Source organism: Loxodonta africana, chromosome 7 (assembly GCF_030014295.1).
Source record: "Loxodonta africana isolate mLoxAfr1 chromosome 7, mLoxAfr1.hap2, whole genome shotgun sequence".
In the NCBI taxonomy this organism is placed as follows: domain Eukaryota; kingdom Metazoa; phylum Chordata; class Mammalia; order Proboscidea; family Elephantidae; genus Loxodonta; species Loxodonta africana.
The window spans coordinates 121109136-121132327 of record NC_087348.1 but is presented as its reverse complement, the minus strand read 5'-3'; the positions used below and the strand labels follow the sequence as shown (position 1 = coordinate 121132327).

General features: G+C 38.6%; 1 protein-coding gene across 1 annotated transcript in view; it reads left to right on the top strand.

Moving 5' to 3' along the window:
- Positions 1-23192, top strand: part of TRPC6 (transient receptor potential cation channel subfamily C member 6) — a 155521-nt gene that overhangs the window by 114261 nt on the left and 18068 nt on the right. The window contains exons 5-9 of the mRNA XM_003415597.4: positions 10456-10672; positions 16920-17153; positions 19135-19399; positions 21022-21217; positions 21946-22149. Of these exons, the coding sequence (XP_003415645.1) occupies positions 10456-10672; positions 16920-17153; positions 19135-19399; positions 21022-21217; positions 21946-22149 (1116 nt within the window). The remainder of the gene's footprint in view (positions 1-10455; positions 10673-16919; positions 17154-19134; positions 19400-21021; positions 21218-21945; positions 22150-23192) is intronic.

Sequence of the window (23192 nt, the reverse complement as noted above, 5' to 3'; positions counted from 1 at the left end):
ACATGATTCTTAGGGTTTCTTCATTTTTTAAAATTCTTTTATCTGATTTTTTTTCAGCTATGTTGGTGTTAATTCCCTGGTCCTCCAGATGTCCCAGTCTGCATTCTAATTGCTCGAGTCTGCTCCTCTGACTTCCTATTGCGTTGTCTAATTCTGTAATTTTATTGTTAATCTTTTGGATTTCTACATGCTCTCTATGGATTCTTGCAACTTATTAATTTTTCCACTATGTTCTTGAATAATCTTTTTGAGTTCTTCAACAGTTTTATCAGTGTGTTCCTTGGCTTTTTCTGCAGTTTGCCTAATTTCATTTCTGATGTCTTGAAGCGTTCTGTAAATTAGTTTTTTATATTCTGTATCTGATAATTCCAGGATTGTATCTTCATTTGGGAAAGATTTTGATTCTTTTGTTTGGGGGGTTGGAGAAGCTGTCTGCTTCTTTATGTGGTTTTGATATCGACTGCTGTCTCCAAGCCATCACTAAGATATAAAAAAAATGGTTTATTTTATAATTGCTCACTGAGTCTTGTCTTGTTTTGTTTTCTTTCAATATACGTGGATGGGCTACTAGATTGTGCTGTCTTGTTTGTTGTAGCCCTTGACTTACTTATGAGCTATTACCAGCTGGTTTGGGCTGTTGCCAGATATATATGCCTGAGTCTATTCACTATTCTTGAGTAGAATCTGATTTTGGGTCATCAAGTGTGTGCTGCACCCTAACACCTATCCACCTCGATAAGTAGTGGTGATAGTTGTGTGCACCAGATTCTATTAGCAGCTGGGGTTCACCCTCCAGGGGGAGCAGGGTGCTGACAGGCTTCCCCCAAGTGTCAGTGAAGTAGGTGTGTCTCTATTCCTATAGCACCTTGGTGGGAGGGCACTGAAGCTGTACCTTAGGCCCCCAATGCAAGTACCTCTACTGATTGGTAGATGTCACCCTCCTTAGACCCCTAAGGCAAGAGGCTAGGTGGTCTGGGGGGAGCTTCAGCCCTCAGTTCCCTGCTGTGGGTCAGTTAGGGCTCTGTTGAATAAGCAGAGATATCACACCTGGGAAACTTGTTTTTCCAGAAAAATCCGCTAAAAAAAAATGCAGTCAGATCTCTATCAGAACTGCCTTTGGATTATAACCGCCACCCTGTTCCCTGTAGGGATGAAAGTCCGAGATTTGGATCATATATGCTTGGCTGTAGCTGGTTCTGTGTTTTTAGTCCAATTAGGGATGAATTTTTGGTCCCTGGGTTTTTTGTGGTTCTTTCTCTCAGGCCGGAAGAATGGGTTAGGAAAAGCTGCCGCAGAGCCAGAGCTGTTCTCCCTCTGGCTCAGGAAATTCCAGTGTTAATGAAGCCGCCTGGGAGGGGTTGGGGAGGGTTTAGAGAAATAGGAGAGTAGCACTTCAGAATATAGCCAAAGTTACTTATCTTGCTTGGAATGACTATTTTATCTGAGATTCTCGAGGGGCGTGTCGCCTATGTGTGCTGGCTGTGTGGAGATGGCCCCTGAGGGTCTGGCCCACTGAAGCCGTGGTCAGATCCTCCGCTGCCAGTCCAAAGCCCAGCGTCAAGGTTCTCCTGCTGGGACCCTGCACTCCCGGCTCAAAATCAGTCGCTGCCTCCCGGGGACTTCTCGTCCTGCCAGGCGCGTCGCTGTGCCGCCTCCGCGGACTGACTGGGCCCCCTCCCAGGGTGAGTTCAGGGGGGTAGGGCTGCTCCCCTTGTTTGCGCTGTCATAAGATTTTGCGTCCAGCTCCCCTGGGCCCAGACCTAAGCCCGGTGCCAAGGTTACCTGACTGGGACGCTGGCTCCAGGCTCCGAAAACAGTCACTGCTTCCCTGTATTTGTTCGTTCTCCTTCTCTAAATCTGTGTTTGTTGTTCAGGGTTCGTAGATTGTTATGTATGTGATCCATTCACTTGTTTTTCCGAGTCTTTGTTGCAAGAGGGATCCGAGGTAGCGTCTACCTAGTCCGCCATCTTGGCCCCGCCTCTCCTTTTTTTTTTTTTTTAAAGGAAAATCTATCTTCCAGGGTTTTCTGAAGATAGTACATTCGTATGGACCTAGTTTTTCAAGCATGAGAAATGTTGACCCATCAATCTGTTAAGAGGCATGAAAGTTTTTCTGTCCTACCTTGACAACAGTCTTAACCTTCATGTTCTTGAAGCCACCTTTCTGGGTCTGCTTAGGCAGATGGAAATAATTCTAAAGTTTTGTGGCTAAAGTGGCTACTGGACCTCCTGTTTGTGTGCTGTGTAGAAATAATAGTTGGATCACTTGCCATTCTTAAATATGGACGGGGCTTGTTTTCACACATTTGTAACACGTGGGTGCAGATACACACACCACATTACCAACATGTTACCTTCTTATTACTAATCCATGAATTTGGTGCTTTAGCCATATAGGGACCCTTCTAAGTAGCCCATGCTATAGAAAACCTTTTCCGTAGTGGAAACCTCAGAATGACTTCTGTTGGTGGTGATAGGATGTGTTGGAAATTGGGGGTTTTCTCACAAGAGCTAAAATCCATCATCACGATTTTATTTTTCCTTTAAAATATCGTAAGACCCACAATGTACCTCATATAAATAAAATATAAATGAGCAAAAATAAAATGAAAATAGTGGGATGCCCTAGGGATAGAAATGTGTAGCACAGATTTTCCTCTAGAAAAATTTTTTTCTTCTTCCTTTTTCATGGGAATAACAGATTTCACTTAGAAAAAAAAAAAATGAATTTTTCTTACTAGAACATAGGCCATATCTGTGTTTGTAGTCTCTTTGTACGGTTCCAACTCACATTTCCTGAGTCTGCAGAGATTAAAGCTGAATTAAAAAGGTGGAAGTTTTGAATTATCCTCATTAATCACTCTGTGATCAGTTAAATTATAACATCTTTTCTAAACTGAATAGTCATCCTTTCCCATATCCAGTGAGTTCAAAAGCATAATGCCTTACAGAGTGTCTGGTGCTTTGACAGAGACTCTTTGGCAGTCTTTAGAGTTACAAAATTAAAGATTTACATGTTTATTTAATTTTGATTGAATCCTAATTAACTTGATTTCCTTCACTATTTCTTTTCTCTGGCCGTTTTTCTTTCTGGCATCTGTTCCCCATCTTTATTTACGAACGTTGAGGCAAATAATCAAATTAAAAGGATGCTGTCAAGGTTTTTTTTTTTTTCCTTTCATGTCTAAAATCTATTATTTGTCATTTGAAGCTTGGTGATAAAATCTGTTTCACAATTTTCCCCTTTAGCAAGCACATAATTATTATTTACATGTTACAGAATTAGTTTTTGTGTGTGTGTGTAGTGGGATGAGAGATTGCTTAAGCTAAATTGAAGCTCTTATTTAAAATTCTGTTTTAAATATTTTAAATTTTCCGATACACCCATAATAACTAACCCTGATCAAATTATAGGCTTATGTATCTTGACTGAGTCACTGTTTCTGTTTAAATTTGGTCTTCTTTCCTCAAGTTTGCTCTCTTCCCCTTTCAGAAAGTTTTTTGTCCTTACTTGTCCTTTTTTTTTCCCTCCTCTAACCAAAATATCAATTAACCAAAATATCAATTATTTTATGTTCATGTCAATAAAAAGAGGCCATACTGTGATCGTAAATCATTTTACTTTAAGCTAAACAGTTAACCAGCTACGATTGAATTGACCCCAACTCATGGTAACCCCGTGCATGTCAGAATAGAACTGTACTCCGGAAGAGTTTCTGTGGCTCATTAGCAGATCAGCAGGCCTTTCTTCCGAGGTACCTCGGGGTGGACGTGAACTTCCAACCTTTCAGTTAGCAGCTGAGTGCATTAATCGTCTGCTCCTACTAGGGACTCCTGGTAGGCTCACCCTTTTCCATTTTTACATGGTGCTGGGCAAATAGGTATTTTGTCACCGATAACCTGTTAAGTTATCCCTTTTACAGTTATTTTTCGGAGATCTGCGGAAACCCTGGTGGCATAGTGGCTAAGGGCCGTGGCTGCTGATCAAAAGTTTGGCGGTTCGAATCCACCAGGTGCTCCTTGGAAACTCTATGGGGTAGTTCTACTCTATCCTGTATGGTAACTATGAGTTGGAATCAACTCGACGGCAATGGGTTTTTTAGGGGTTTACAACCTGGAACAAATATATGACATATTTTACTGAAATGGATAACTCATTTCAGTTCCTAAAATCCACTGAGAGGTGTCAAAATCTCCCTTAGTATTACTCTTTGAGAAGAAAATTAAAGAGGAACACAACTTTCAATTATTTGTAATGAGAAATAAAAGACACGATGATCAAAACACACCACCTTAGTTTCCTGCTAACCAACTTTCGTTTGTTTCCTTTTTGTTAAAAAAAAAAACAAAAACTGGAAGTTTTAATAAGCAGAGAAATGCTTGGTTTGATTCTCCTCTCAACCTTTGGAATAAAATAAAGGTGGAGTAAAATTACGTAAGGGCTGATAGCTCAGTGGAGAAGGAAGGTAAGCCAGGTCAAGAGTGAAGCACAGATAAGACACCCTACCCTAAATAGTGAACATTGTTGACTTTGGTTGTGTTCTGGATAGCTAGACTCAAGTTCCAGAGCTACCAGTCTTGTGGCTCATTCTAATGTGCTCAGCTTTATTCTCAACTTCATTTTATTTTACTTTTATGGCTCCTACTTTAATTTATCCTCTTTTATATTTTGTGCGCCCTTGAAGGCTGCCTCTTATTCTTTCTGGAACAGTGTTTTTGTTGTTGTTAGCAGCTGTCAAGTCAGTTCCAACTCATGGCGGCCCCATGTACAACAGAACGAAACACTGTCCAGATCTGTGCCATCCTCACCATCATTGCTATGTCTGAGCCCATTGCTCCAAGCCAGCCATAAATAAATTTTCCATGGATTTCACAACTCACAGCCCTTGCCACCAATGTCAGTTTTCCTGCAACAGGCGAAAAAAAAAGAAAATTTTAACAAATTTTTTTTTTAAGATTTATAATACTAACTTTTCCCATGAGGAAGATACTGACTCTTGCAATGTATTTTTCTTTTCTCTAATACATGGTTAAAATAAATCATATAGAAAACATTATAGAATTATAATTGTGTATGTTGAATACACTATGGAAAAAGAAATTAAAGATATGTTAATGTTAATCTTTTAATTTTTTTGTATTTAAAAAGAAAAACAGCTGAGAACAATAGGGAAAAAAATCAGAAATCAAACCTACTTTGTCTCCCATTTGTTTTAACTTTGCCCTCATTTGACTGAGAATTCTTTTCAAACTGAATATAAAAAATAATACTCGTTGAATCAACGTGTCGAGCAATCTTATAGAAGTATGCTTTTTAGAAATCATTTCACAGCAAATTTTTATAAGGTAACATTGAATTGTCTCTGTAATGAATCCAACTAGATGAATCCATTGCTTAAAACCCAAGATAAACCTCTTTTAGCTTGAAGGAGACTATATATATATATATATATATATATATATATATATATATATACATACACATATTTAGGCTAGGGAGAAGATATACATATATATATATATACATAAGATATATATATGTACATATATATGTACATCTTCTCCCTAGCCTAAGAGCCTGAATACTAAGAGCAAAGGGACTGGACTACATATATACTCCAGCTCTAACTTTTATGACTTTTCAGAACCAAATAGACAGATAAGCCTTATAGGAACAGAGAACATTAATTGCATTCTTTCCTTATAACATCTAGCTTCCAAATAAGATTTTCAAGTATATATTCAGCTCTTATGATTAAAGAAAAACTTTTTATTCTTTAAGAGTTTACGTATGTATGCACTTTAATAAGAAAATACAATACTGACTTATAAAGCAAATAGAAGTATAACATAGTGGTTATGGGCATAGGCTCTGGAACAAGATTGCCTGGGTTCAAATTCCAGCTCTGCCCCTTATGAGCTGTGTGTTCTTGAACACGTCCTCAGTTTCTTCATCTTCAAAACGAGCATTTTAGTAACAATTACATGAGTTAACATGAGGAAAGCACTTAGAACAGTACTGGACATATAAAAGTACCAGCTAAGTGGCAGTTGTTGTTGTTGTTGTTGTTGTTAGGTGCCTTCAAGCTGGCTCCGACTCATAGCGACCCTATGCACAACAGAATGAAACACTGCCCGGTCTTGTGCAATCCTCATAACTGTTGCTATGCTTGAGCCATTGTTCCAGCCACTGTGTCAGTCCATCTCCTTGAGGGCCTTCCTCTTTTTCAGTGACCCTGTACCAAGCATGATGTTCTTCTCCAGGGATTGATCCCTCCTGATAACATGTCCAGAGTATGTGAGACATAGTCTTGCCATCCTTGCTTCTAGAGCATTCTGGTTGTACTTCTTCCAAGACAGATTTGTTCATTCTTTTGGCAGTCCATGGTATATTCAATATTCTTCACCAATGCCATAATTCCGATGCATCAATTCTTCTCTGGTCTTCCTTATTCATTGTCCAGCTTTTGCATGCATATGAGGCAATTGGAAACACCATGGCTTGGGTCAGGCGCACCTTAGTCCTCAAGGTGACATCTTTGCTTTTTAACACATTAAAGAGATCTCTTGTAGCCGATTTGTCCAGTCCAATGAGTTTTTTGATTTCTTGACTGCGGCTTCCATGAGTGTTGATTTGGTCTCAAGTAAATGAAAACCTCAATCTTTTTTCCGTTTATCATGTTGTTGCTTGTCGATCCAGTTGTAAGGATTATTGTTTTCTTTATGTTGAAGTATAATCCATACTGAAGGTTGTGGTCTTTGATCTTCATTAGTAAGTACTTCTAGTTCTCTTCACTTTCATAAGCAAGGCTGTGTCATCTGCATAATGCAGGTTGTTAATGAGTCTTCCTCCAATCCTGATGCCCTGTTCCTTTTCATATAGTCTAGCTTCTTGGATTATTTGCTCAGCATATAGATTGAATAAAAAAAAAAAAATTTTTTTTTTTTTTTTTAGGTATGGTGAAATGATACAACCCTGATGCACACCTTTCCTGACTTTAAACCATCCAGTATCCCCTTGTTCTGTTTGAATGATTGCCTCTTGATCCATGTACAGATTCCTTGTGAGAAAAATTAAGTGTTCTTGAATTCCCATTCTTCACAATGTTATCCATAATTTGTTGTGATACACACAGCCGAATGCCTTAGCATAGTCAGTAAAACAGAGGTAAACATCTTTCAGGTATTCTCTGCTTTGAGCCAGGATTCATGTGATATCAGCAATGATATCCCTGGTTCCATCTCCTCTTCTAAATCCAGCTTGAATTTAGAATGTCAATACACTGCTGCATCCCATTTGAATGATCTTCAAAATTTTGCTTGCATGTGATATTAATGATATTGTTCTATAATTTTTGCAATCAATTTGATCATCTTTCTTTGGAATGAGCACAAATATGGATCTCTTCCAGTCAGTTGGCCAGGTAGCTATCTTCCAAACTTCTTGGCATAGACAAGTGAGCACTTCCAGCACTGCATCCATTTGTTGAAACATCTCAACTGGTATTCCATCAATTCTCGGAGCCTTCTTTTTCACCAGTGCCTTCGGTGCAGCTTGGACTTCTTACTTCAGTACCATCAGTTCCTGATCATATATTACCTCCTGAAATGGTTGAACATCAACCAATTCTTTTTGGTATAGTGACTCTGTGTATTCCTTCCATCTTCTTTTGATGCTTCCTGAGTTGTTTAATACTTTCCCTGTAGAATCCTTCAGTATTGCAACTCTAAGCTTGGATTTTTTCTTCAGTTCTTTCAGCTTGAGAAATGCTGAGCATGTTCTTCCCTTTTGGTTTTGTATCTCCAGGTCTTTGCACATGTCATCATAATACTTTGTCTTCTCGAGACGCCCTTTGAAATCTTCTGTTCAGCTCTTATACTTCATCATTTTTTCCTTTTGCTTTAGCTACTCGATGTTCAAGAGCAAGTTTCAGAGTCTCTTCTGACATCCATTTAGGTCTTTTCTTTCTCTCCTGTCTTTTTAATGACCTCTTGCTTTCTTCATGTATGATGTCCTTGATGTCATTCCACAACTCATCTGGTCTTCGGTCATTAGTGCTCAGTGTGTCAATTCTGTTCTTGAGATGGTTCCTAAATTCAGGTGGGTTATACTCAAGGTTGTGCTTTGACTCTCTTCGACTTGTTCTAATTTTCTTCTGTTTCCACTTGAACTTGCATATGAGTAATTGATGGTTTTATTGCAGTCGGCCCCTGGCCTTGTTCTGACTGAAGATATTGAGCTTTTTCATTGCCTCTTTCCACAGATGTGGTTGTTTTGATTCCTGTGTATTCCATCTGGTGACGTCACCGTTTATGTTGTTGAAAAAAGGTATTTGCAATGAAGAAGTCATTGGTCTTGCAAAATTCAATCGTGATCTCTGGCATCATTTCTATCCTCAAGGCCATATTTTCCAACTACAAATCCTTCTTCTTCGTTTCCAACTTTTGCATTCCAATCACCAGTAATTATCAGTGCATCCTGATTGCATGTTCCATCAATTTCAGACTGCAGCAGCTGATAAAAATCTTCAATTTCTTCATCTTTGGCCTTAGTGGTTGGAGCATAAATTTGAATAATAGTCCTGTTAACGGATCTTCCTTGTAGGTGTATGGCTATTGTCTTACCACTGACAGTGTTGTAATTCAGGATAGATCATGAAATGTTCTTTTTGATGATGAATCCAACGCCATTTTTCTTCAAGCTGTCATTCCTGGCATAGTAGACCATGTGATTATCTGATTCAAAATGGCCAATACCAGTCCATTTCAGCTTACTAATGCCTAGGATATCAATCTTTATGCATTCCATTTCATTTTTGACGGTTTCCAATTTTCCTAGACTCATAGTTCTTACATTCCAGGTTCTGATTATTAATGGATGTTTGCAGCTGTTTCTCCTTATTTTGAGTCGTGCCACATCAGCAGATGAGGGTCCTGAAAGCTTGACTCCATCCACACCATTAAGGTGGACTCTACTTTGAGGTGGCAGCTCTTCCCCAGTCATATTTTGAGTGCCTTCCAACCTGAGGAGTTCATCTTCTGGCACTGTATCAGACAATGTTTTGCTGTTTTTAAGGTTTTCACTGGCTAATTGTTTTCAGAAGTAGACTGCTGGGTCCTTCTTCCTAGAGTCTCTTAGTCTAGAAGCTCAGCTGAAACCTGTTCACCATGGGCATAGCCTCTAGCGTTACAGCAACATGCAGGCCCCCACAGTAGGACAAATTGACAGGTGTGTGGCAGTGGTATTACTATTATTGTCATAATATGTCCTAATAATGAACTCATTTGAAAAGCTGTTGAAAGCTCCAGGCCATCTCCTCAGAAAAAGAACTGCATCCTTGTACTGGTTTTGCTTACCACTTCAGGGGATGCACAGAGCCCCTGAGAAACATCCTGGACATGCACCCTCTTGGTGGTGCAGTGGTTAAGCCCTTGCTGCTAACCTAGAGGTCGGAGGTTCAAACCTATATGAGAAAGATTTGACAGGCTGCTTCTGTAAAGATTTATAGCCTTGGAAACCCTGTGGGGCAGTTTTACTCTGTCCTACTGGGCCACTACGAGTAAGAGTTGACTCGACTGCAGTGAGTTTTGTTTTCTGCCCAGGTTAAGATTCATGCATTTCAGACTGAAATGAATCCCGTGCTATAGAGGAATAATAACTTTTAGTTTCCCTACATTTTATACGAAGAGCCTGATTGTCACATAAGTTAGGTAATTTATTCGTGTTCATTCAGCTAATGAGGTAATAAAACTGGGAACAGAACGTAAAATGTTGGACTTTAAATTCAGCATCATCCCAGGACATTGTTCCAACACAATCAGAACTACCCTGCTGCCTTAGCCCTAGTTGGGGGTTCTCTTCTTCGTACTCATGACTTTTACTCCATTTACAGCATTACCAAGATAGCAGCATCAGCTGAGGCCTGAATTGTACTCATATAAATGACATAAACATGAGGACAACAAGCACTGTAATAATCAACCAAGACCATTGCAAAGTGACTCAGTTTAATATTTTTATTGCTGCTTCCTCAATGCTTCATGACCAGTATACTAGTTTGCGTTTTTAAATAATGCTGATACTGTTCTGCATTTTGTCATTTAATAGGAAAGTTAATTTATATAATTATTAACAAGAATATCAGCACATGTAGGTATGGAGGAAATCCTGGTGGCGTAGTGGTTAAATGCTATGGCTGCTAACCAAGAGGTCAGCAGTTCGAATCCCCAGATGCTCCTTGGGAAGTCTATGGGGCAGTTCTACTCTGGCCTTTAGGGTCGCTCTGAGTCAGAATCGACTTGATGGCAGTGGGTTTGGTTTGGGTTTTGGTAGGTAAGGCATGTGACTGAAATTTTATAACAGATTTTAGGAGAATATTGGAGTATGCAGGCGTTTATTCTTGTGCGTGTGTGTTTTGTAAAGTGTACAATACAAAGTTGATTTTCTTATGGCAGATGGGGAAGATAATGCGTGGTCCATTCATGAAGTTTGTAGCACACGCCGCCTCCTTCACCATTTTTCTGGGACTGCTAGTCATGAATGCAGCTGACAGATTTGAAGGCACCAAACTCCTGCCTAATGAAACCAGCACAGATAATGCAAAACAGCTGTTTAGAATGAAAACATCCTGCTTCTCATGGATGGAGATGCTCATTATATCCTGGGTAATAGGTAAAGACTGATTTTCTGTCGTCCTTTCTTTTTGCAGCATTAGGAGCTAGACTGAATGCCACTGATTCCTGCACGCATCAGTTATACAAATGTGTGCAGCATGACAACGCTCCACACACCATGATTTCTTTTGTGTTGTTGAAAGCAGTTGCCGTCTGTTTATTTTCAGTGCCATAGTCTTCTCACATTCTCACATACCACGTGCTTTTTGCATTTCCAAGAAAAACCCAGGAAGAAAACCAACAGCATAGTATTAATCAAGCCTTACTAGTGACAAAAAATCCTGTCATTTAAGTTTTGGGAGAACTAAGACATCAAGCTTAAAAACAGTCACACGGTTGTATATTGAGGTTTAAGAGCAATTGAGGTTTAAGAGCATATGACCTTGATAGCTGCTTACATTTATTGAACATTTATCATGTACCAGGAATTGTTCAGAGCATTTTATATATATGAAGTCATGTCATCTCTCTGTACCTCAGTTTTCTAATCTGTAACTTATAATAACGTCTACTTTATAAGGTTTATGTGAGGGTTAAGTAACTTGCTTTAGATTTCCCAGATGGCAAATGAAAGAGAAGGAGTTCCTGGGTGGCACAAATGGTTACGTGCTTGACTACTAGCCAAAGGTTGACAGTTTGAACCCACCCAGAGGTGCCTTGGGAGACAGGCCTGGCGACCTGCTTCTGAAAGATCACAAGCCTTGAAAACCCTATAGGGCAGTTCTACTGTGCTCATTTGGGGTCGCTGTGAGTCAGAATTGACCCAACAGCAACAAACAACAACAACAAAGTGAAAGAGAAGAAATTCAGTCTTAACTACTACACCATTTGTCTTTAGAATCCATCATACCTATGCCTCATCATTAAATATAATGTAAATTAGAAAGATATTTTAATCAAATATTTATGAATGAGCAAGCTCAATAGCTAGTAGATTCTTTTATTAAGTTATGATGATACTGAGGTGAATGAGACACAGTCCTTTCCCTCAGGGAAGCTAAGTCTAAAAGGTCAAATCAGTTAGTAAATCAGTAATTAAAACTCAATGTGATGAATCCTATAATTGAGGTGTTGTGAAGGTTTTGTGAGGACACACAGATTGGGCATCTAAATCTGAGTGAGGTGGGATGTAGAATGGGTAATACCTTCAATCTGAGACTCTGAAGATAAGGAAACGTTAACTAGACAGACTGCTTGGGGGAATAAGGACAGTAAAAGGCATGGAAACATTAGATGCCAAGATGTGGAACTATGGCAACACCTTGCACATTGAAAATACTATAAATTAGGCACAGCTGGAATGCAGGGGCATTTGTGGATATGGGTGATGGGCGATAAGGGTGGGGAGATGGCAGGTGGATGAGTTTAAGCTGTTGGTGATGTGATCAGATCACATTTTTTAGAAATGTCACAGTGGTTGTGAGATAAAGGGTGGCTTAGAGAAAGGGTGAGTCTAGAGGCTAAGAAATGATTGTAGTGATGCTCATGAGGAGGATGTACACGAGGAACAGGGGAAGGGAAGAGACTGGAGAGCTAATTAAAGGATAAACTCCAAAGATCTTGGTGATTTATCACATAGAAAGGCAGAGGAAGGGTAAGGGAGCCATGGATTCTGGGTTGGATTACTAGGTGGATGACAGCAATTTTTTAAGATTGGAGAATACAGAAGGAAGATGAAGTTTGAGACTGAGGGAACCAAAAGCTATTAAGTTCAGGGTGTGATTCATTTTGAAATGGCCGTGAGACCTCCAGGTGAAGGTGGCCACTAAGTGGTAGAAAGTACAAATCATGGGAGATGTCTGGGCTGTAAATACAGATACAGTAAAATCCTCTGTCCCAGGTGGTACTTGAGGCCCTAATTATGCTTGAAGTTTTCTAGGGTGGAAATATGAAGGGTGTACAGAGAAGCAGGCACAGGGAATCTTCATGCAAAACCTTTAATATTCTATGAACTTGCCCACCTCCATCCCATCTACAATTAGTTTTATATCACTTCCAGGGGAGGGGATGTCCTCGTGGCTTCTCTACACTGGGGCCCAGTGGGGTGATCTATTGAAATATTATGAAACACTATGCAAATTACCATGTATTTTAAATGGATGTGAGGTACTTTACAGCAATTCAGAGTTATTTGAAAATTATGAATAACTTCATTTTTTGATTTGATTCTTGGGAAAATATGGATAGTGGCTTAAAATGTGAATTACATTACCAAGGTAATGATAAACCTTAGATGAGCCCAGAAGAAGGCTTTAATTTTCTACTACTTTCTAATTTAGTTGGTTGGTATTTACCTTATACCATAAAACTAAAACAAATTACATTTCATCTCTAATGTTTGATTTAAAAGAAGAAAAAACAACCATATGGACTGTTGCCACTCATCATTGCCTTTATTTTATTAGACTATAAGGCTGTGAGTTATAGTTTATTTTTTTATGCATTAGTATATGTAAAGTGCATAGTACAGTGCTTGGCAAATAGGAAGTGTTCAATAAATTTAGATAATTATAATTAAGCTTTTCACTAAGAGTTTATATACTGCTTTTATATAAAATTATTATTTCCTACTGAAGACATATTAAACAAAATATGACTCTTTTAGGATCACAACATGAAACTTTGAAAAATTAGTTTTTATATGAAGGGATTATGTATAACTAATATTCCTTTTTATTATAATTTACTATTCTCATGCTAATGTAATTTTAAATATAAACTTTAGAAGTTTTTCCTTTTTAACCTAGAAACCCTGCAAATATTAAATTAACCTTTAATTTTATGAATAAGAATATTTTCCTTGGAACTATTGATCTGCTAACCTTTATATTTGACTTCAGAGATTATCTCACAGTATTGATTTATTTAACAACTCAAAACTGATGTCTGACGCTTCTGTAACGTGTTAGACTCCTGATTCAGTACTGACACTGTAGATTTTTCTTTTTGAAGTCACTCTTGAAAGAAAGTTGCTGTGCCTTTTGGAAATACTAATAAAAAGTGGCCTACTTAGGTCAGCCGTTGGGTGTATTATGTTAGCTTCAGGAAAAAGACTCACATGTTGGTCACAGAGGCAGATCTAAGTTTTAGTTGAAAGGTGGAGTGACAGAATCGACAGTCAAGGAGATCTTGACAAGGCAGGATGGCGAGCCCAAACCAAGGAGATGAGGTGTTATAGGAACACAAGTACACTTCATTGCTGGAGGCCACTTCAGGTGAAAATGCCGTAGTAGCAAGCACTTTTCGCTTAATGCTCAGTGTGAGCTGCTGAGAAAGCACGTGCAACCCTGGGTTGACTCTTCAACAGAAGGAGAGTACCACAGCCAAAGGCTGTAATCAGCCCGCTGTTTCCTGCTGTGGCCAGCCCACATCTGCAAGATTGTGCATGGCTCTGGGTACTACATTGGCAAAATAGGGCACATCCCAAGGGCAGCAACCAGAATAGTGAGTGGCCTCTCCACCAAAAAAGCACTTGAGGGGACTGAGGAAGCTTAGCCTGGAGTGGGGGCTGGGGCGGAATCCAGGTATTGTGGAGCCTGAAGCTTATTTATTTGGAGGACTCTCTTTAGAGAGAGAAGGAGCCCTGGTGGCACAGTGGTTAAAAACTTGGCTGCTAACCAAAAGATCGGCAGTTTGAATCCACCAGCTGCTCCTTGGAAACCATGTGGGGCAGTTCTACTCCGTCCTGTAGGGTTGCTATGAGTCGCATCAACTTGAGGGCAGCAGGTTTTTTTTTTTTTTTTTTCAGAGAAAAAGAAGACCAAACAGGGCTCTAGAAGGGGCCTGTGCAAGTGAGGCTTCCTAAGCTTAAGCTTCATTAGCCTCGTGGTAAACCTGCCTCTGCTGGAGAAGAATAAATAGATTTAATGAGCACACAGGTGTTTCTCCCTGTCCGGCTCTGGAAATTTAAAAGCAGAGAGAGCAGATTGATTCTCTACTCAGTAGAAATAGGACCATCAGATCCACATTGAAGGGATACATGCTGAGAAGGCAACAAAGGAATGAGCAGCCTTTAGAAGTATAAGCACCTCATCTCTAGATGTACTCAGGAAAAGGCTTGATTCCTGTGGAGAGCTTCCCTGCTTACCAGACAAGTTGGACTCGATGGGGGATTTCAGACTACACATAGCAATGCCCTGGGGTCCTCAGCGGAAATAAGAGAGGAACTCTTCCTTCAGGCAGAGTAGGTCGCTGTGTCTGTTTTATTTTTGAAGCTTCAATAAGGCATCACTTTTGCCAAAAATTCTGCTTCTTAAAGAAAGAAGAAAAGGAGGAGGGGGGCCGGGGAAGAAGGAAACATTGAAAGTCGCTAGACTGTATTAGTTTAAAGGTCTCCTTAATCCCTGTGCTTCAGTTACTCTAAAGTATCCTTGTCTCCTGTTGAAGAGGAAGGGTGCCAGGAACCCAGGGACCACCAAATGAAATAAGCCTTCAGTTTTTTTCATATCTTCTCATAGTCTTTGTGTGTGTGTGTGTGTGTGTGCATGCATGCACATACAGGATTTCCTGTTTTAAATTTGATCCATCCAAACATATAAATTCAATCCCAGTTTATTCTTGAAGTAATTCAAATAAGTAATGAATTGGTCTCTTAAAACCATTATCTTCTGTGCTCATTGAGTGCTCGTTTTGAGAGAAGCACAAGCAGGAACCACGGCATTTTCTTAATTCCTACAGGGCTCCACAGCCATTGGCATTGAAGGCAGCTTCCATAACAGAGGTTTATGACAAACGTGAGAATGTTTGGTTGGTGGGGGGAAAGGGAGAAGATTAATTTCAACCAGGGGATTGTAAACACTTCTCGATGGAGGTAGGCCTTATCAGTTGTTGGAGTTTGGATTGTATTTTTCCAGGTGGCTCTCGGAGGAGGTACTATGGCAGAGAGTAGGCTATCTTAAAGGTATTAGGGGTAAAGTTACTTCTTTTTAATTAAGTAACATTCTTCAAATTAAGACAGGAAACATATGCCAATTACAGAATATTTAAAATAGTAAATATTCAACAAAGCTGTTATTTTTTTCCAAGTGCCAGACACTGTGCTGTGTACTTTACGTTTTATTTTATTTAAGTCTTGTAACAACCCTATGAAGTAGGTGCAACTATTATCATCCACGTTTTACAAATGGAGTTGTAGGATATCCAGATACCTTGCTACAGATTACAACGTTAGCAAATGGAGCATCCAGGTCTCGAATCTCTGGTTGCTCTTAAGCACCACACTAAATGTTAGAAAGGATATGCCACGTTATTAATAATGCAAGAGACAACTACCATTAATATGTTCCTGTAATTCCTTCTACTCTTTTCTGGGTTTATTTTAAACATAAAGGCCTAGAAGAAGTAACATTTTTCATTTTTTTTTTTCTTAGCATTATGATAGAAACATTTTCTAACATGTGTTAGTCCAGGTTTTCCAAGAAGCAAATGTAAAATAGGATTAAACATATTAGGATTTTATTAAAGGGAATGCTTGTGAGAGAAAATAAAGAGGGAGTCAAGGAAGACTATGAGAGTAACAGACTGAGATGCAAGTCTGACCCCAAGGGAAGAGGAGAGGGGAGAAAGGTTGGGTAGGAGCTTCTTGGATCATCTCCATGCAGTCTAAGGGAAGTTCAGCAGGGCCATCAGGAAGTCCTTAAGCCAAAGTGAGCCATCAGAGGAGTTTCATGTCTCCCAGGAACGAGTGAGCTCAGCCATTGGTTAGGAGCAGCCCGTGGGAAGCATGACTTTGAGGCAAAAGCAGCAGTGGTTTTCAGAGGTCAGTAGCTGAGGCTCATGGTCAATTAAAATTCCTATAGTTGGAGGTCTGTGAGACACACTTTCATGGCCATCAACCATGGTAAATAATAAAATATTATGTCAAGTGACTTCATAATACTCCATCTGTGCAAGTCCCATGATTTCTTCTTCTATTTTGGGTGTATTGGTGTGTTTTTGTTATTATAAAGAATCCTAAAACAAACATTTTAAATATTTTTTTTAAGTCAAGAATTAACGGATCAACAGAATATTTGTTGTTTTAAGGCTGTAGATTAATTTTGTCAAATTGCTTTCAGCAAATGCTCTGATGTTGCTAGACTGTGGGATTTGTGGAAATGTGGGAATTATGGTTGGATAGGCAGGTTAGAGCCACATTTTGAAGGGTTTTGAATGTTAAGCTGAGACCTTTCATATTTATGGTGTTTCATTGAAGCACCAAGGCTGAAATGAAATCGAATTGATGTTTAAACCTCTTTTTAATGCAGGAATGATATGGGCTGAATGTAAAGAAATTTGGACTCAAGGCCCCAAAGAATACTTGTTTGAGTTGTGGAATATGCTTGATTTTGGCATGTTAGCAATCTTTGCAGCATCATTCATTGCGAGATTCATGGCATTTTGGCATGCTTCCAAAGCCCAGAGCATCATTGATGCAAATGATACTTTGAAGGACTTGACCAAAGTTACATTGGGAGACAATGTGAAATACTACAATTTGGGTGAGTTCATAGTACACAGACAAGATAAGTTAATAAAAAATGCAGAATTTTCTTATGAAGCAGATGTCAGTAGTAATTTGATTATTGCTCGGTTTTCATAAAATTGTTGGTCAGTTTCCAGCTTCTAATTATCAGTATCTGAAGAAGAATGCTTTCTGTTTCTTGCTTTGATATCTCTACTGGCCAGGAACCTCTCTTAATCGCAGGAACCCTTTCTTTTATCTCTTGGATCAATTGGCTAACTTCCAATTGTCTAGGATTTATTTTTTTCTCTTGTATACTAAAAATAGTTCATAGTTGAGTATCATTTCCTTTTGTGACATACAGACTATTTCAAAGCAAGAAATTGTTATTGGGGACTTTGAGAGGACCCACTAATGAATAACAGTACTATTTCCCACCCAGGCTTTGAACTAGTTGAGAAATAAAAAAGTTAATATAGAGGCCAGATTATCACCTAATATCAGTAAAGTTAAGATTGGATGACGTGGTTCCAAGTCTATTAGCCAATGAGCTCACTTATACCATACCCTAGAATTAGGCAGATGTACTCTCTAATTTCTAGTCAGACCACAGGGCGCAAGAGCAGCAAGTGCCTGGCCAGGTGAGACTCCTCCCTGAGGGACAATCCTAATTTAGAATCAGATAGGTCACCCCACCTCCCCAGGAGGAACATGACTAAGGGATGGGAATGGGTTCAGTTATTTGCTTAGGGAAAATCTCTCCTCATAGAAACCTGGAATGAAGGAAATATATTCCCTTTGAATATTTATTTTGAATCATCTGATCAGAAATCAACTAACATTTAATTGGCACCTGTATGAGTTTGTTGGCTATATCACATAAGGGTTCCTATTTTATTAGTAGTTTTTAGTGTTCATTTTGTTGTTTGTTGGCACCCTGGTGATGCAGGGGTTAAGCACACTGCTGCTAACTGAAAAGTCAGCAGTGTGAATCCACCAACTGCTGACCAGGAGAAAAATGGGGCAATCTGTTCCCTTGAAGATTTACAGCCTAGGAAGCCCTATGGGGACAGTTCTGCTCTGTCGTATAGGGTAACTCTGGGTCAGAATCAACTCAATGGCACACAACAACAACACAGTGTTTATTTTAATGTTTAACTTATTTTTTAAGAAATATACAAAGTTTAAATTTTTCAAAGCTATCTATTTATATTCAGTACTTATAGTCAACACATTGTAAAAAAAGGAAATTGCTTTTATTAGTTTGTTATCCTTTCCTAATTCCATTTCTCAGGAAATAAGCAAATACAAATTTGTAATCCTATTTTTTCTCTTTCTTACATAGCTTTACATTTTTCTTCCTAATGGTTTCTGGATTGGGTTTTTGATGACCTAATGTAATAATGCCAGAAAAATTCATAAATGAATAATTGTTTCATTTTTATGATAAAAATAGACTTGCTTGAATGACCAATAAAAATTACTCCTAGTTTGTTTAAATAAAAATCCACAAGCCCAAAATTACATGGACTGCCCTTCTCTTTCATTATAGTTGAATATTAAATAATAAAAGCTACCATTTAATAGGTGCCAAGTACTTTCTCAACGCTAAACGTATATTGACTTATTTAAATCTCATAACAAATGAGAGATGTGGGGTAGGTATTATGTCATTTTTAAAGGTGGGAAAATGGAGCTAAGAGAGGTTAAGTAATTTGTTCAAGTTTGTCCAGTTGGTATCCATAAACTGGAATTTTTACAGATACTTATCTGAGTCCATAGTCTAAGGCCTTAACCATTATGCTCTGCCCTTATAGAAAATTGTCAGCAAACCAAAGGGTTGTGTTCTCAATAAATTCAGAAGTTCAAATGTGGCTGACACATAAGAAACCCTTAAATAACAGACTTTCATTAAGAAACTGAACTGTTAAGTAATTATGTTTATTTCCCAGAAAAGAAGTTATCTGCATAATGACTTAAAGAAACTCACCAAAACCCTCTTGTTTCTTTTTTCCTAGCTAGGATAAAGTGGGACCCCTCGGATCCTCAAATTATATCTGAAGGTCTTTATGCAATTGCTGTGGTCTTAAGTTTCTCCAGAATAGCTTATATTTTGCCAGCAAATGAAAGCTTTGGACCTCTACAGATATCACTTGGAAGAACAGTGAAAGACATCTTTAAGTTCATGGTCATATTTATCATGGTGTTTGTGGCCTTTATGATTGGAATGTTCAACCTGTATTCCTACTACCGTGGTGCAAAACAAAATGAAGCCTTCACAACGTAGGTGCTCTTAGACGTTTTGATGATGGTGATTGCAGATTAAATAAATGTTAGTTTAACAGAGTAATGTATGTCCATGGGATAAATAATATTTTGGTAAAGACTTCATCTCTAGTTCTTTTTCAGAAAAATGAGTTAAAAGAACTCTAAAATGTAAAAAACGAAAAAACAAACCCACTGCTGTCAAGTCTATCCTGACTCACAGAGACTTCACAGAGTTTCCAAGGCTGTAAATTTCTGCAGAAGCATACTGACACATCTTTCCCCTAAGGAGCCACCGGTGGTTTCAAACCGCCGGACTTTTGGTTAGCAGGCCAGCACTGTAATCACTGCACCACCAGGGCTCCTAAAATGTAGATATCTTCCTAATACTAAATATTAATAGCTAACATTTTTAGAACCAGGTATTGTGGTAAATAATTCACGTCCATCATTTTATTATTCCCATTTCACAAAAAGAAGACACTTAAATTCAGGAAAGGTAAATAATCTGCTGAGCGTTACATAGCTAGTATGTGGAAGAGTGAGGACTAAGAGAGGTTAAGTAATTTGTGCAAGTTAGTCCAGTTGGTATCTGTAAACTGGAATTTTTACAGATATTAACTTGTCTGCTGCCTCTAGCTCTGCGCTTACCCCGTGCCCCGCTGACTACTGGAGACTCCTGGGGCACTGGCTGTGAGAACAACCCTTTTTCTAGTTCATCTTCTTGCACCTTATCATTGAGAATAGCCAAGTTATTCACAGTGACATGAGTTTGGACTTATGTTCACCATAGCACATCACTTTTTTATAAAGTATTTTTGAAATAGAATACTTAAACATTAAGCCTTCAGCATCACAATGAAAGCATCAACTGAATGGAGCATAACCTATTGTTTTCCATATTCTCTAAAGCACAGTTTGTCAGAGAAATGAAACCACCTGGGTTAAAAGCATATGGCTTAGCTTTGGTCAGGAATTATGCCCAAAGCATTCAAATTCCTACCAAAGACACGTCAGCGATTTTGGTAACATTTTCTACTTTTATATTGGCTTTTTTTTTTTTTTTAAGACATAGACTGTTCTTACCTATTTATTAGACACAAGTGGAAGTGTAGATGAGCGGTCTCAGAAGTAAAGCCTTGTGATCTGCTTCTGAAAGGTCGCAGCCTTGAAAACCCTGTGGATCAGCTCTCCTCTGCGCACGTGGCATCACCATGAGTCAGAATCAACTCTACAGGAACTAACAACGATAGATAAGGGAGACCTAAAAGGGCTCTAACAAAGCGTATTATTTTTATAATTGTATTTATTGTATTACTTCCATTGCCAAAGTTATAGTTTATTTAAATATTAACATCTGTGGTAACCCACTTATAGTAATAGCATTTATCGAGTGCTTATTGTGTGTCAGATATTGAGCTATTTGCCTCCCATACACAATATTATCCTTGCAACAACCCAGAAAAATAAGTATTACTGTACCCATTTCACAGAGGAGAAAACTGAAGCTCAGAGAGTAAAGCATTATTTCATACATACCTAGTAATTTGCAAAGACACTAAATAAACTCAGTTTATCATGGTACCATTGCAATTTATTTATGCTTTCTTATTTCCTTTTTTTATTTTATTTTTCCCCAGAGTTGAGGAGAGTTTTAAGACACTGTTCTGGGCTATATTTGGACTTTCTGAAGTGAAATCAGTGGTCATCAACTATAATCACAAATTCATTGAAAACATCGGTTATGTTCTTTATGGAGTCTATAATGTTACGATGGTCATTGTTTTGTTAAATATGTTAATTGCTATGATCAACAGTTCATTCCAGGAGATTGAGGTATAGTAACAAAATAAGCATCTCTTTATGTTTTTTAACTCTTGTAGGGATCAACTCAACAATGGGGTGAAAGTATGGACTACTTTCTGTCCTTTGTTCTTCACCTGTTTTATGTATTTGACCAATAATCTAGAAAGTTTTAACTCTTTGCTTCCAAATGCAACATCGATGGCATGTGCTGGGGTAGTAAGGCATAGGAAGCAGAAACATTGTCTAATATATTTTTTAAAACCTTTAGAAATATGATTTCAGCATGAATTTTTATTTTCTACAAAAAATTCTTGCTTGCAGATTCCATGGTTTTGCAAGTCTGTTTTTCAACACTGTTCAAAACTGACCCTTCCTCAAATTGAGAGTGATATCCTAAATTTTTTTCCAGAGATTTTGGCCTATGCCCCAAATTAATTGATAAATGATGATTGGCAGAATAATAGAATAATTTCTTTTATTCTGTGTTTTTCAAAATGTAGGAAAATACATATGTATCTGCCGGTGTATTTATAAACATATGCAGGTTTCAAGATCTGTAGTCTATAAGGCTGGTAAAATTTTAGAAAGATTTAGAAAAGAGAATCTTGGTAGGACATCAACATTTTGAGAAATCTTTGAGCAGTCTTTGGGGCCTGAGAATACTGACATCATTACTTCCATCTAGCCACTCAATGTCAGAAGCATCTCAGTAGCTCTGTTTTGCATTTCCTTGCTAACTGTCACATGTGTTTGTACAGGATGACGCTGACGTGGAGTGGAAATTTGCAAGGGCCAAACTTTGGTTTTCCTACTTTGAGGAGGGAAGAACTCTACCTGTTCCCTTCAACCTGGTGCCAAGTCCAAAGTCCCTGTTCTATCTCTTACTGAAGCTTAAAAAATGGATTTCTGAACTGTTCCAGGGCCATAAAAAAGGTTTCCAGGAAGATGCAGAGATGAACAAGGTAATTTGACTTGATAATTTATATTTTTTAAATGTGTCCACTGTAACCACTGTGCCACATCCATTTAAAAATAAGCAGTTTGTGATGACATGTTCATCAACTCCCAGATGTCATCACTAGCTCAGCATGATCCTCTTGCTTGTGTCTGTTAGACATGAACACATTGGACAATTCCAGTTTAAAAGAAATATAACAAAAATTCATGAACTGTAACTAAAATATTATATTATACAGGTATATCTGGGATGGTACTGAAACAGATAGCTATTCTAGGTCTCATTTTTGCTGTTATAGCTACATGACCTTCACCTTCAATTCATACAGCTAGGTTAAGCATCAGTACCTGATTTGATTCAGAGGAACTTAGCAGGCCCTCAAGTAACTTTGCTGGGGGAGTAAGTAGGCCTGGTAGTGCAGTGGTTAAGTGTTCATTTGCTAACTGCAATGTTGGCAGTTTGAACCCACCCAGAGGCTTTGTAGGAGAAAGACCTGGCCATCTGCTCCTATAAAGATTACAGCTTACAGAGCCTTATGGGGCAGTTCTACTCTGTCACATGGGGTCACTATGAGTTGGAATCAACTCAACAGCAGGTAACAACAAGTCTGTGCAAAGAGCTCTACCAGGCAGAACACTATATCCTGGAAGAGCATTGAGATACTAGATCCATCCAGAGAAGGAGGACCAGGGTGCAGACAGATTGGACATGGTGTCCTGTAAAGAAGAATTGAAGGAGTTGGCTGTTTTGTTTAAAGAAGGAAGATTGAAGGGGAACATGATGGCTGTCTTTAGAACTCCCGCCTTTGACTACGGAGTATACTTGTTTTGGTTCCTTCAAAAATAGGCAGAGACATTAGAGAAATGCAAATGAAAACTACAATGAGATTCCATCTCACTCCAACAAGGCTGGCATTAATCCAAAAAACACGTAATAATAAATGTTGGAGAGGTTGTGGAGAGACTGGAACACTTATACACTGCTGGTGGGAATGTAAAATGGTACAACCACTTTGGAAATCAATTTGGCACTTCCTTAAAAAACTAG